Source organism: Paralichthys olivaceus, chromosome 3 (assembly GCF_024713975.1).
Source record: "Paralichthys olivaceus isolate ysfri-2021 chromosome 3, ASM2471397v2, whole genome shotgun sequence".
Lineage (NCBI taxonomy): Eukaryota > Metazoa > Chordata > Actinopteri > Pleuronectiformes > Paralichthyidae > Paralichthys > Paralichthys olivaceus.
The window spans coordinates 25,270,835-25,284,420 of record NC_091095.1 but is presented as its reverse complement, the minus strand read 5'-3'; the positions used below and the strand labels follow the sequence as shown (position 1 = coordinate 25,284,420).

Sequence of the window (13,586 nt, the reverse complement as noted above, 5' to 3'; positions counted from 1 at the left end):
TGTTAACAGTAAAGATAAATCAGCCTAAATGAAGACAACAGAATCTGCCACTGTGTTGTGTCTCCCACTGTTGCTCTTAATGCTAATTTAAAGTAAATAATGGAATAATTTGTCCCTAGCATCAAAACAATGTGAGACTTGTTGAAGTGGTGGAGGAGGAACACATGGTGTGTGATGGTAAATGGTTTGTATTTATATAGTGCTTTATTAAGTCTTGATGACCACTCAAAGCTCTTCACAGTAAAGTACTTTAAAGTTTGCCATTCACACACATTCATACAATGCATCAATGGGCAGCACTTCTTTCTATGATGGACCATTCGGGGTTCAGCAACTTGCCCAAGGACACTTCAGCATGCAGATGGGAAGACTGGGATGGAGCCGCCGATCTTCTGGTAAGAGGACGAGCGCTCTACTTCTCGGCCACATCCGCCCCTATTTGTGATCTATTTGCTCTTTTCACCAGACATAAATCTAAAATTTGAACAGTTATTACAATAACATAATGGACATTCAGACATTAACAGAAGAAAAAGACCTGGACTGAGTCTGAGCATCCTTTGCTCTGCTGGTGCTCTCGTGTGAGACTAAAGACTGCAGCTGAACTGATCTGCACTCCACTGGTGAGCTTCTGTACCTGCCTTTTGTAAGGGAGGCACCATCTGCAAGAGTGCAAGACGGGCAGAGGTTGGCATATTGATCAATTAATCAACGCAAACGATTTTCATTTAGAAATAACTTCATTGTATGATTGTGAAGCATTCTTATAGTTCTATTTAGATAGAAATACATATATGTGTAAGTGCTCCATTAGACCTTTTTTGTGTATTTGGTGTCTGGAGTTATGTCAAACAGCCACATTAGGCGAACTTGGCTCAAATATCTGAGTCTCTATAGTAACCAACAACATAATCATGATAGCATATGTATCCAGACACTGATCAAAACCCAGTAGATGCACAAAAGTGGAGTAATGGAGTGTCAGCTTCGTCGGAGGGCAAACCCTGGCCCTGACCTTTAACCTGCTGGTAAGACTGGAGTTCATGCAAGCATTTGGGAAACCGATGTACAATCCATAAATGAACTTGAGCAGAGTATAGTAATAAATGAATTGAACAATGTGTAAATGAGGACAGTATGCATACTGCAATGACATGTAATAGTGTTTACTATATTAAGATGGAAAAACATGGCCACAGTTTCTCTTAAGTTTGAAAAAGAGATTTACACTTAACTGTTGCTCTGAATGCTGCCAGATTCCTCTCAGACTTCACTCTGGATAAAGGTTTTCATATTATAAACACACACCTGGGTTGTTCAAGCATGGTCTTTCACAGAAACAAATGGGGACTTGAGTGTTTTTACCAAGGAGACACCAACTGGGGCTGACTAAAGCTCACTTGTTCAAGGCTGTAGGCAGTGTTTGAGTAATATATGAGAGAGAATTGATGCACATAGATGCATTGTATGCATATGTGTGTGAATGGCTGAATGGCCAAAACTGCACTGCTTTGAAAAGCGCTGTATAGAAACAGACCATTCACCAGTTCCTTTGGGTTTCAACTGGGAAATTAAAGCTGAAGGAGCATTTTATATCCTTTTGTAAAATAAAATTACGAAAAGTTTCACTGGAGCATTGTAATGAGCTAATCCACAACATACCTTGATAACCATGATGTGACAGAAATGCCCTTATCGGAATATTTTGTGACTGCTCAGGGACGACAGATATTTGAGCTATCATCTGCACACGGATTCATTCAATTCCAGAGAAAACTTTGATACAGTTTACAGCAAAATGTAACTGATCAGTTACAACATGAAAACTCTAACTGGGTTGAAACCACTCACATGGACATCTTGGGAGAATTGTCTGTTATCTGACTCAACTTGGACTCAAAGGTGAATTAAACTAGACTTTACTGTAAATATAATAAATTCCATTTGACCAAAAGGCACTTTATTTTAAAGTCAGACACCGTAACGTCACATGACGCAAACACTCGACTGGTGGGCGGGGACATACCATAGGGCGGTTATTCAACTTTAGTGTTGTCAGTGGTGAGTTTGTGAAAATCAGACAAACAAATTCTTTTCTTCTGTTCAGCACCTCACATGACCTGCAACACCTTCGTAACAGTAACTTTATAAAACCAAACCTTTAGCTTGGTCTCTGAATTTATCTCGCACCTACATTTAAATGTTGCACAAGACATTTTCTCTGGCTGTGGGCAAGGACTACATATCCCAGTAGGCACTGCGCTCCATGAGTCGTAAGGGGGGCGGAGTATAGTGTCGACCTTGTAGTTTGACGTACGGCAGCATGGCGAGCAAAGAGCCTAATGTAAGTACTTTAAATCCTAAATGATCGTTATTCACCAGTTTGTTCGTCCGACTGAGCAGCACGCGCGTCTGTCCTTCAACCAATGAATGGTGTAAGTGAACGTTAGCAGTGTCAACCAGCTAGCTGTTAGCAGGGGAAGCGTCTGGAAGTCACGTTGGGTCAGTTAGCATGTCGCAGTAGTTAGCTGCTCGTGCACAGTGCTTGTTCGGAAGGTCGTGTCTGCTGAGCTTATAAAAAACCCCTGATATTCAGTCTGATGCTGCTGTAAAGTGAGACAGAGAGGAGCTGCTCTTCAGGCCCTGTCTTGTTCTCTCACTTTGCTTCGTCACAGTTAATGTTGAGTTCACCGTGAGTCCATTCGTGTGAAATGTCTCCCGGCGTCCCTGTCTGTGCGTGGTGCAGGTGAATGACTGAGATCAGCTGCAGGAGTGATAGGAGTGATAGGTGTGATCTGTGGGATCTGTTGTAGTGCTGCTTCGCTTTGTTACACCAGAACATGAGATTGCTCAGCGCCGGTGCTGCTCCACTGTGGTCTCCAGGCCACTGGCTCACCGTCACCTCCTGATGGATGTCACGATGAGCACGCTTTCTAACATCTCCCACCGACATGTCTTTGTTAGGACGTTATCTTCACGTCTACCAATTGGCATAGGCCGTGGTTATTACCATCACAGTTCTGCATCATTTCCTATAGTTATGTTGGCAGGTGACCCAACCATGGGGCTCTAAGTTCATTAAATCCCCCAAATAAATCATTTTTACCAGAACTGTGTACTTTAGATCGTTAAAGGAGTTTGTGTCTTTCGCACATTTCAGCGCTTGTTCCAGCAGCTGAGGGATCTGGCAGGTCGGATGTCTTCATCTGGCGGAAGAGGAGCAGGACTAGGACTGAAGCTGCTGATTGGAGCTGGTGCTTTGGCATATGGCATCAAAGAAGCCACCTATACAGGTAAACACAACTCTACAGGACCTTCACATCAAGCTCTTGCCATGTGGCAGGTCATGTCCCCAGATGGCACCGAGAGATGCGGACGATCAGAGAGCATCACTGACAACTAACTGGCTGTTGTATGTGCGTCCTCGTTCAGAATCTGATTTCAAGCCTGCTGGTAGTCATGGACTATTAGATAATTCTGAAACTGTAAAATGAGGCAGTATGTTTTAGGTCATGGAGGCACTTGAAAATATCATTTATACACCAGTTGGTTAAATTTTGATTATAAATAATAGCTGTCATTCACATCAACATGTCTAAACTTGTCCACCTTGTTCTTGTGTTTGTGTGCGGACACAGTGGAAGGTGGTCACAGAGCCATCGTCTTCAACAGGATTGGAGGCATGCAGATGGACACTGTTCTGGCTGAGGGGCTGCATTTCAGGTAAGATCAGTTCTTCAAATCACTCACTTGATATTAGGGCTTGGGCAAATCAATACAAGGATTATTTCAAACTTTCAATTTGGTACAAACACTCGCAGAATCAAAGAATGATTCGATTTTGATGCCTGCAGGTCCAAGGTCAGAGTGACCTCCTGTCCCTGTGATATTTTACTAGTGCCAGTTGGGAAAATCATTACTGGCACAATTCACGTGAACTCATGGATGACCTGACTAGAATTTGGTGGTCAAAGGTCAAGGTCGCTGTGAAACATGGTTTGCCTTTTATATATATCTCAGGAACACCTCAAGGGAATTCTTTCAAATCTGCGACACGTGTTCACTTGGACTACTCATTGAGTATTTTGGTTCAGCTTCTGACAGCATCTTCTTGTTCACCTAAATCAGACCTGGGCTTTGTATGGCCCACATGGTGGTTCTGTCTGGCCCCTGAGGTCAAAGACAAACCACACAATTTTTATCATAATCAAAAAACAACTTAATGCTCTCATCAGAAAAATATATGCACGTGTGTGTCCATCAGGAGATGTACTGATTTAGATTAGTTTCAGGTTTGTGTTGCTATTAAGCAGTTAACAGTTCTTGTCAAAGATAAAACAATCATACAGGATGGGTTCTATCCTGGAAAACATTCCTGATGTTTTGCTGCTTTTGTAATACCTGTATTTTCAAAGACTCCTCCATAATTTAACGTTCTAAGTAAGGTGTTGTTGGGATGAATTTTCAGTTTACATTTAACCTAGTGGTAAAATTAGAGGTACAGGTGTGACATAATTTTTTTGGTCCCCAGCAACAATCTGGGTTTCTCATGTGGCACCCCAGTAAAATTAATTGACCGCTCCTCATCCCTGAATGACAAACGATGTCCCCGTGAACAGGGATCTGAGCTCACCATGTTCAAATAAGCTTTTTACCTTTTTTTTTTTTTTTCCATCGACACTCATGCTACTCAGCTTATATTGTATCCAGTCAGTAGCTGGAACAGCCAGAAGTTTCTGTGGAAATCTGATCCTGTAACAGATCATTTTACTGTAACTACCTGTAACATGACATCAATGTCTGTGTTGTAGGATCCCCTGGTTCCAGTACCCTATCATCTATGATATCAGAGCCAAACCCAGGAAGATCTCATCTTTGACTGGCAGCAAAGGTACAGACGTGCACATAGCACACATGCACACACGCACACCCTCAACCTCTTGTTCTACCTCGTCACAAAGGTGAAACATCGACTGGATTCAGTTCAGTGAAGTCCACTTGGACTCAAGGATAAACTTCATTCATATATCAACATACCATTAATCCTGTTTATTAAATCCCATCAATGTAATATACACATTATGAGTCTGGACAGCCATGGATTTAAACTGCAACTTGGTTGATGGAGGTATTTAACCACAAGGCATTAAAAGTCTTCAATGCTCTAAAAATCAGGTAATAAAGTGTCTTTATGTTTTAAACTCTCCTTTAAAAAAGAACATTTTGACAAATTAACTCCAATATCTGCAGCGTCACTTATTAAGGCACAGTGTGTAGAATTTTGTGATATCTAGTGTTGAAGTTGCATGTTGCAGCTGAACACCCCTCACCTCACCCTCTCCTTCCAAACATGAAAAAGAACCCGTGGAAGCCTTTAATTGTCATAAAAACTCAAAAGGTGTTTAGTTTGTCCAGTCTGGACTAACGTAAAAAACATGGCAGCCTCCGTAGAGAGGGTCCCCTCGATGTAAATATAAAGTATTTAAATATAAAGGACCTTTTCTGAGGTAAAGAAAACTACAATTCATATAATTTAGATGAAACGAACTAGTGAAAACATCATAAGGATTATTCTACATTAAATATCTGCCAAAAGTTCCCTTTCACCTAAATCTTACACACTGGACCTTTAAGGCACAGAGGAAGTGAATATGAAGCACACATTAAAAATTAATAGAGATTGATTTATTTTTTGATTTTTAAGTCACATAACAAACATATTGGATGTCTTACACATTCTTTATAAACTGCTTCTCAGCTGTCATGTTTTAGTCAGTCTGCTATAGTAAATATATTAATAATATAATATAGATAACTTTTAACAGACTTTCTATATTGTATATTATCTCTCAGCACAGTTTTCTGATGTCTCTATCTATGTCTCTGTGTAGATCTGCAGATGGTCAGCATAGCAGTGCGTGTGCTGTCCAGGCCCATGGCATCCAACCTGCCGATCATGTACCAGCAGCTGGGGAAGGACTACGACGAGCGAGTCCTGCCCTCCATTGTCAACGAGGTCCTGAAGTCTGTGGTGGCAAAGTTTAACGCCTCACAGCTCATCACACAGAGAGCACAGGTACTGTTGTTACCACAGCCTTACATCTCTTGAAGCTGCTGGTATGATGCTGGCCTGTAACATTTGCTTCATTCTTTTCCCTCGATGAATGTGTTGTCCAGGTGTCCCTGCTGGTGCGCAGGGAGCTGTTTGAGAGAGCCAAAGACTTTAACATCATTCTTGACGATGTATCCATCACTGAGCTGAGCTTCAGCAGCCAGTACACTGCTGCTGTGGAGGCCAAGCAAGTTGGTAAGGCTCAGCATACCACACTCATGTTGTAATGTTGATCACCCGCCTCATTAGTCTTGAGCTGCTCTCACATGCACTGAGATTTCTGGACTTTTTTTCCAGAGGGGCTGTATGTGTGAAAGCAAATATCTGACTGAGAACCTCTGGTGTTTTCTGTGGACTTTGTCCATCTGGCCCCTTGTTTAAAGTCTGCAGAACGTAGATCAAGATGAATTTGGGAGTCAGAACTCCAATTGAATTTCTCTGAGACCTTCTGGGAGGGGGCTATGGGGGCTGTTAACTCGACATCCAGCTGCTCCAGACTGTCACTAATACATTTTAAGTCTTCCACAGGCTTAAAAAAAACCTCTCAAAGCTCTATCCACACAAATTCAATGAGAAATGTAGTAGATGCTTGCAGACTCCATGCAACCTCACCCATATGTTTTGGTTTTGCTCCAAGTTGTCTAACTTCTGGCAACTATTTTTTAAAACAGTTTCAGATATATTCGGCATAAATCTAAGTCCAACCCCACATGTCGCTATCTTCGGCAAGCCCCCAGAGGACCTCCGTATCACAGCCATTCAAAATACTGTTAGTGCCTTTGCTTCCCTTATTGCTCGTAAGAGAATTATTTTACTGTGGAAGTCTCCTCAACCACCATCAATCAAAGTCTGGTTCCATGATATTTTAGGTCTTCTGAAACTGGAGAAGATCAAATTCTCACTTAGAGGCTCATCTGACAGGTTTTATACTCATCGGAAACCACTACTTAACTATCTAGATGGTCTGCCAGCTCGGGAAGTTTCTCTGTAAAGACTCATTGTATGGCTACGTATGAACACGCCCCTCTGTGCCGTCAGAGGCAGACTTAGTTTAATAAAGGTTATGTTTAATGTGCAGATGAGTTTTAAGTCCTACTTTGCTCTCTAAATGAGCTAGTTTAAAAAGTTTTAACACTTAACAAATACAAAGCAAGGAAACTGAAGTCAGCTCTGTTTACATCTGGTATTAACGTAATAGAGGTGATTTGATCAAAAGTAGAAAGCTCTAAGTTCAGGAATGAAAAACACGCGTCACATTGAGGACTCTCACTCAGACCCGGTATTTACATCCAAATAAACCGATGACAAGTGGTCAGAGCTAAGTTACAGGTCCTAAGGAACTCGAACGTGTACTCAGTGCTCCTTAAGATTCAGTCACTCAGACCACATTCAGAGGTTGTGGTACTCATTTGGTCACATGGTTTATGCTGTGTGAACACAAATGCATCCTGTGCCACATGTGAAGCAGCTCTAACACCAGGCGTGAACCGACAAACTTGGATCTGTCCGCTTGAGATGGGATCTCTCAGAACTGATGTTAAAAGGATAGTTCACAGAAAAATGAAAATTCACTCATTATCTACTCACCACTATGCCGATGGAGGGGTGGGTGGTGTTTGAGTCCAACAAAAACTGTAGGAGTTTCAGGGGTAAACAGTGATGCATCCCAGACGACCTCTCCTTCAGAAAAATAATATAACATGCCTCCATACTGCTCGTGTTGTGTCATGCAAGTGTTCGCAAGCCCCAACATTGATATTTGAAAAAAAGGTTATTTACAACGTGTTTTAACCCTAAAAGTCCACTACCGCAAATAGCTATGCTAGCAGATGTAGCCACCAAACGCACCACTGTGTGTGCCCTGGGGTGAGAGTGTGCAGTGTTCCAAGGTGTCAGAAGGTACGCGAACGTGCCTCAGTGAAGGCTATCAGAGGACATTTAGGCTGAAAACATGGTGTAGTTTGTAGTTAGTTGTTTCGAGTAGAATATGAATATCAGGGCTTGCAGACATCACATGAGCAGTATGGAGGCATTTTCTGTTTTATTGCGACTTAATGGTGAGTAGATAATGAGATCATTTTCATTTTGTTCGGTGAACTATCCCTTGAATACCATGTGAGAACAGGGCCTTACGTCATGTCAGCTGCTGCTTCTGCTTCTCTGGTTCTTCTCACCAAAGCTGCTATACTGGCTGTAACCTGTAGTCAGTATTCACATGAAGGAGAGTATTCACTAAAAAAAGAAAGTTTAAACATTTGTTTATAGAAATGTTTCTTGCCTCTGAAATTATTTTCTCTTTGCTTTGGAAACGTTTGAATAATCAGTTTGTCGAAGAATTGTATCAGTAATTGTGTTTTTGTGTGTTTAGCCCAGCAAGAGGCCCAGAGAGCTCAGTTCTATGTAGAGAAAGCCAAACAGGACCAGAGACAGAAGATCATCCAGGCTGAGGGAGAGGCTGAAGCTGCCAAAATGGTGAGTGACTGATTACATAACTAACCGGCTTGTCCTAGTCACAGTGACAGCAGCAGCTCTCCACCTCCATCATTTCATTCTGCTGGGATGTTGACAGATGTGACATAACCAGTGCTCACATTCTGTTTTTACCTGAACTTGAGTTAGACAATTGTCAGTTGTTGACTGTGAGGATAATAGTCTAGATCAATGCCATTGCCAACTTTGCATTTCATTTTTCCTGTGTCTATTTGTGTGTGTCAGTTGGGCCAAGCAGTGACCAAGAACCCTGGTTACCTGAAGCTGAGGCGCATCAGAGCAGCACAGACCATCGCTAAGACGGTCAGTAATACTATTTATCTCCTGCAACATCATTTCTGTCTGATCCACTTTGATGCTGCATGAAATGTACAAGATTTAAAGTGTGTAAATGTTACAGGATCCCAGAATGGGCAGCTTAATAGAAAAAAACATGCATGATAATGATGACTATGACAATAGTGGTGATGGCTGTTGTGTGTGTGTTTGCAGGTGGCAACATCTCAGAACAAGGTCTACCTGAATGCTGACAGTTTGGTCCTGAACCTAAGCGACAATACAACTTTTAACAAGTAGGTTTTCCCAGGCTTGCTCTAAAAACATTGCATAACATGTGACATCAGGGCAGCTGCTCTTAAGTCATTAATCTCTGGGACAAGTTTTTTCTTGGTGATGGAGATAATCCACGATGTTTTTGACATCAGTGGTAATTTGATTTTTTATTTCACCGTATTGGACTGACACAGACAGAGCACAGGGATTTCAATCATTTCCCAGTAAAAGCACAATGTTTGCTGTTTTGCTGTAATGTGTTATATTGAGCTGATTTACAGAGCTTTCATTATGAAAAGTTGTGAACTTGAGTCGATTTCTCAACAGACGTCTGAAATAGGCGACATGTCAGGCATGAAAAAATAACAGCAGTTGAAACAGTCTTTCAAACCTACATCCAAGCCGCACATGTGACCAGTAATAAAGCAAATCATTGTCATTTTATACAAAACATTGCAGATAAACCAGGTAGGATCAACACAAAGTTTTCTAATTTCACCCTGCACTGTACACTGTTTATAAAAAGCTCTGCACACAAACGATTCAAAGTGACAATATAAGTAGAACTGTTTGAGGAGGACTTACTAATGACAAGGAATAATTCTGAAGTGTCTCCAGAGCAAGTGTTTAGAACAGGCACTACACTAGTAAATCCAGTGTCCCTTCACTTTGGACCGTGTGAGTTTTTCTTGCATGAGGCCCAGTGTTTCAAAGTCTCTGGCAATTAGGTAAGTTGGTGGTTCAGAGTAAACTGTCATTCCTGCAAGGGATTAGATTTGAAAAAGTCATTACACTCTGTGCTATCAAAGTAATATTGTTGACTTTAGAGGGAACATAAACACAAACATTTCTGTCGGTGTGACAGTGTTGACTGATAAATGACTGTTTTTCAGCTTGACCCTGGGCCAAAAGATGTGATGAAGAGGACATGAGAGGAGGAAGCAGAACTTTCTCCGTTGTCAGCTTCATCTGAACAGTCTCGCTTTTGATTTTGGGCACAGCGAATCAGCACGAGACTGGACAAGTCTGAATGTGGACAACAAGAAAGAACCTATTTAGTTTTGTTATGATTTTTTTTTTACCTCCCTCAGAATTTTGGGAGCGCTCTGCATTATACTTTAAGTTTTGTTAATTCATTATTGAGGTGGAACTATACCTCTCATTTCCACTTCACAGGGATCAGTTCAGACATTAGCTTGGCAAAAAAAGGATGTCCTTCTCATAAACCACAAGGCGTGATTTTCAGTACAATTATTACAAATATTATAGGAGATCAGTGTCTTCTATCAGGAAGATCTTATGTCTAAAATGACGAAGGGTCAGATGGGTTGCTTGCTGTATTCATCTCCCACAGTTAGTCCTGATCTGGCTGCCAGTGTTTTCTCTGCTCTACACGCATCTCATCAGAAATGTTCCAGTCTTCCTCCTGAAAGTCCTTACACCCCTGACACTGTTTGTCAGGGATCCTCATCCCCACTCAGAGGAGCAGGTGTTCCAGATGTTGTAGTAAACCTGATCATATACAGCCACCAGTGTTGGCATACAAGTGTATACTAATTTATCTGTTAATAAACTCATGTTTTAGGTACACTGTTTCATATCGTATCGATTTGATGTGATGGACCTTTACTTAAAACAAAGTAAAATATCTTCTTGCATTTGAAAAAAACTCACTTTCAGCTGATATTCTTGGAGTTCCATTAAAGGTGTCAGTCAATCTGTTAACACACATTCACATCTTTTATCTATGATTATTCTAAACTGCAGATCTCAAATGTCAGTTGGCACAATTGATTTAAGACTGAGTCTCTATCATGGACATTGAGCTGACACACACACACACACACACACACACACGACAAATTAAAGGAAAGACTTGAATAAATAGGTAAACTAGTGTTATAACGTTAATAATAAAACTTTTTATATAGCACTTTTCAAAAACAAGTTTACAAAGGCACAGAAACAGAAATATGACATACAATCAGGAAATCTGGTGTAAAGCCATATTATAAAAATGAGTCTTTAAACAAGATTTAAAAGAGGATTAGGTAGCTTGTCTGCTTCCCAGTGGAAGGTTATTCCATAGGTGTGGAGCCCTTATTAAAAACGCTCTAGAGCCCTCATGCCTTACCCTGGGAACCAAAAGCAAAGATATCAGTGCTGTAAATATGCCTGATTTTGTCCATCTAGATCCATTAATTATTCCATCTGAAGTAAAAACGCAATGTTAAAGAAAGTGAAAAAGAATTACTGGATCCACCCCCTCATTCTGGATCTGCAACAAATTGAATGGGTTCTTTCCTGACCCATACCACACCCCCCCACCATGTCCCATGGTCATTTGTCCAGCAGTTTTCAGGGGATGCTGCTGACTTACAGACAAACAAACCAACAAAGCAGATGAAGGCCCTCATCATACTTCTTGTTACTGTCAATACAGCCAGAGTCTAAATCATCAGGACTGACGTGTCTTAAAATGGTCTTTTAGTTTTTCTACTCACTGAAGTATTTTAGATGGTATATTCTTGATGAACACACAAAGTGCTCTACAGTTCAGAATTGCCGTTCATCCATTCACACACATTCATACAGTGCATCTATGTGCAGCACTTTCTCTGTCATACCTCCCTCACACACTGCTGCCAGGGACAATTAGGTTCAGTATCCTGTTTAGTTGATGACCTGCTCTACCTCCTGAGCCACAGCCACCTCTCAGGTATCTCCAAGTGATCCTTGTGGACCTATTAACAGGGAGTCTGCATGGAAAGATGAAAGTCGTTAGCTGCTGTCAACCATGTGGAAGCTCGGTATCACCGATGAATTTTCATATTCAGCTCTTCGTTTTTTTTCCTTGAATACCAACAACACTGACACAGTTGTACTGGTTGTGTCCTCAGTTCTCCACAGTGTTGTCAATGTTCATGTCTATGACTGTGATGAATTTCACATTGTCCAGCTCCTGAAGTGGGGGACAGCAGCTGGTTAAGAAACCACGTAGCCTCAGCACAAACTTGTCAGATGTCACTGCCCACTCACAACTGGTGGATTTAGTGCTGTCGGCCAATGAGTGGAAGCATCAATAGAATAGAGAACAGATACTGATGATACATTCTACCAACACAGTTAAATTAATAAATTAAGTAATTAAAACTATTCAAAATGTACCCCTGTAGGACACAGTGTTTGTCTAGTTTAGAGTTACTGAGGTGAGTCAGTTCAGCAGGCAGACCAGGGCTTAGAATCCAGTTTTTAGATGGTCTTATTCTATTCAATCAATCAATCAATTATATTTTATATGTGGAGCCCATACTCACAAATCACAATTTGCCTCATTAACAATGTGCGACATCTTGTGTCCTTAACCCTCAACAAGAGTACGGAAAAACTACCAAAATACAAATTAGAGGAAAAAACCCAGAACCATCAGAAAGAGCTGCCAGTGAGGGATCCCTCTCCCAGGTCAGACAGATGTAATATGTAACAGAGCACATGGACAAAATACATGCGCAGAGACAGTGTCTAACATAACTGGAGGGGTGTATCAATGTTTTGAGGACTTATGCAAAAGGAAATTAGTGGATTACATAAAATATAGAATCATACCTGTCTCACATCCTGCTGTAAGCGGAATCTGCCTCAGTCTTGTTTCCATGGTAACAGTGACATCAGAGCAGGCGGTCGGCTTGTTTCTGTAAATGAGCCAGCAGCTGAAGGAACAAGTTATGATAGCTTGACAACTTCACGTCTGACGTGTTAATACCCCAACAAGTTGCTTTGTTCTCGTTAGACAGTAACACAGAGGACATGCAGTGTACATACTGAAGGTGGTGCTGACGGCCTGCTTATATCAACTGCTGAATTCTGAGTCTCTAACTGTCAAAGACTGAACACACCTCAATGGGACATTTTCACCCCATCTAGCTGTCACCACAGACCAGGCTGTCAGACTTGGTTCATGTGGGTTTAGTCTACTTTGTTTAAGTTCACTTGTGTGGTCACCAGGACTGTGGGATGTGGTGTCTGTTGTGGGGTCCAGTCGCCCTGTGAGAAGAGCTATGTTTGTGTTTAATAAATCAATCTTGCTGTAATGCAGTGTGTGAGATGCAAGTAAAGTGTTCAAAAGACTCTTAACCCTGAATGGTCCCTCAGAAAAAAGTGCTGCCCATAGACGCACTGTGTGAATGTGTGTGAATGTAAAACTGTACTGTAAAGCACTTTGAGTGGTCATCAAGATAAATACATATATAAATACAAACCTGTCTGTCTGTCTGTCTATCTATCTATTTATCTATGTTTTCATGTTGTAGGTTGATTGGGGTAAAGCAGCTGGTTCATATTAAACAGTGAAACAAATACATTCATTTCCTTTTGTTTACTTTTCATGTCCTGAAACCTCTCGCCAAATGCCCGGAGGAGTTCAGGCTCATCA

At 41.3% G+C, this 13,586-nt stretch overlaps 1 protein-coding gene across 2 annotated transcripts; it reads left to right on the top strand.

Moving 5' to 3' along the window:
* Positions 1-2,190: 2,190 nt before the first annotated feature.
* phb2b (prohibitin 2b) lies at positions 2,191-10,742 on the top strand. Of its 2 annotated transcripts, none has more exons than XM_020081379.2 (10): positions 2,191-2,344; positions 3,161-3,293; positions 3,639-3,723; positions 4,812-4,891; positions 5,892-6,076; positions 6,178-6,307; positions 8,481-8,584; positions 8,828-8,905; positions 9,095-9,174; positions 10,048-10,742. In XM_020081379.2, exons 1-10 carry the CDS (start codon positions 2,324-2,326, stop codon positions 10,070-10,072), a joined length of 921 nt encoding a protein of 306 aa, XP_019936938.1. In that variant the 5' UTR covers positions 2,191-2,323; the 3' UTR covers positions 10,073-10,742. The 2 variants fall into 2 exon arrangements, with proteins under 2 accessions (XP_019936938.1, XP_019936939.1); XM_020081380.2 differs by lacking the exon at positions 2,191-2,344 and adding an exon at positions 2,412-2,435.
* Positions 10,743-13,586: the final 2,844 nt, after the last annotated feature.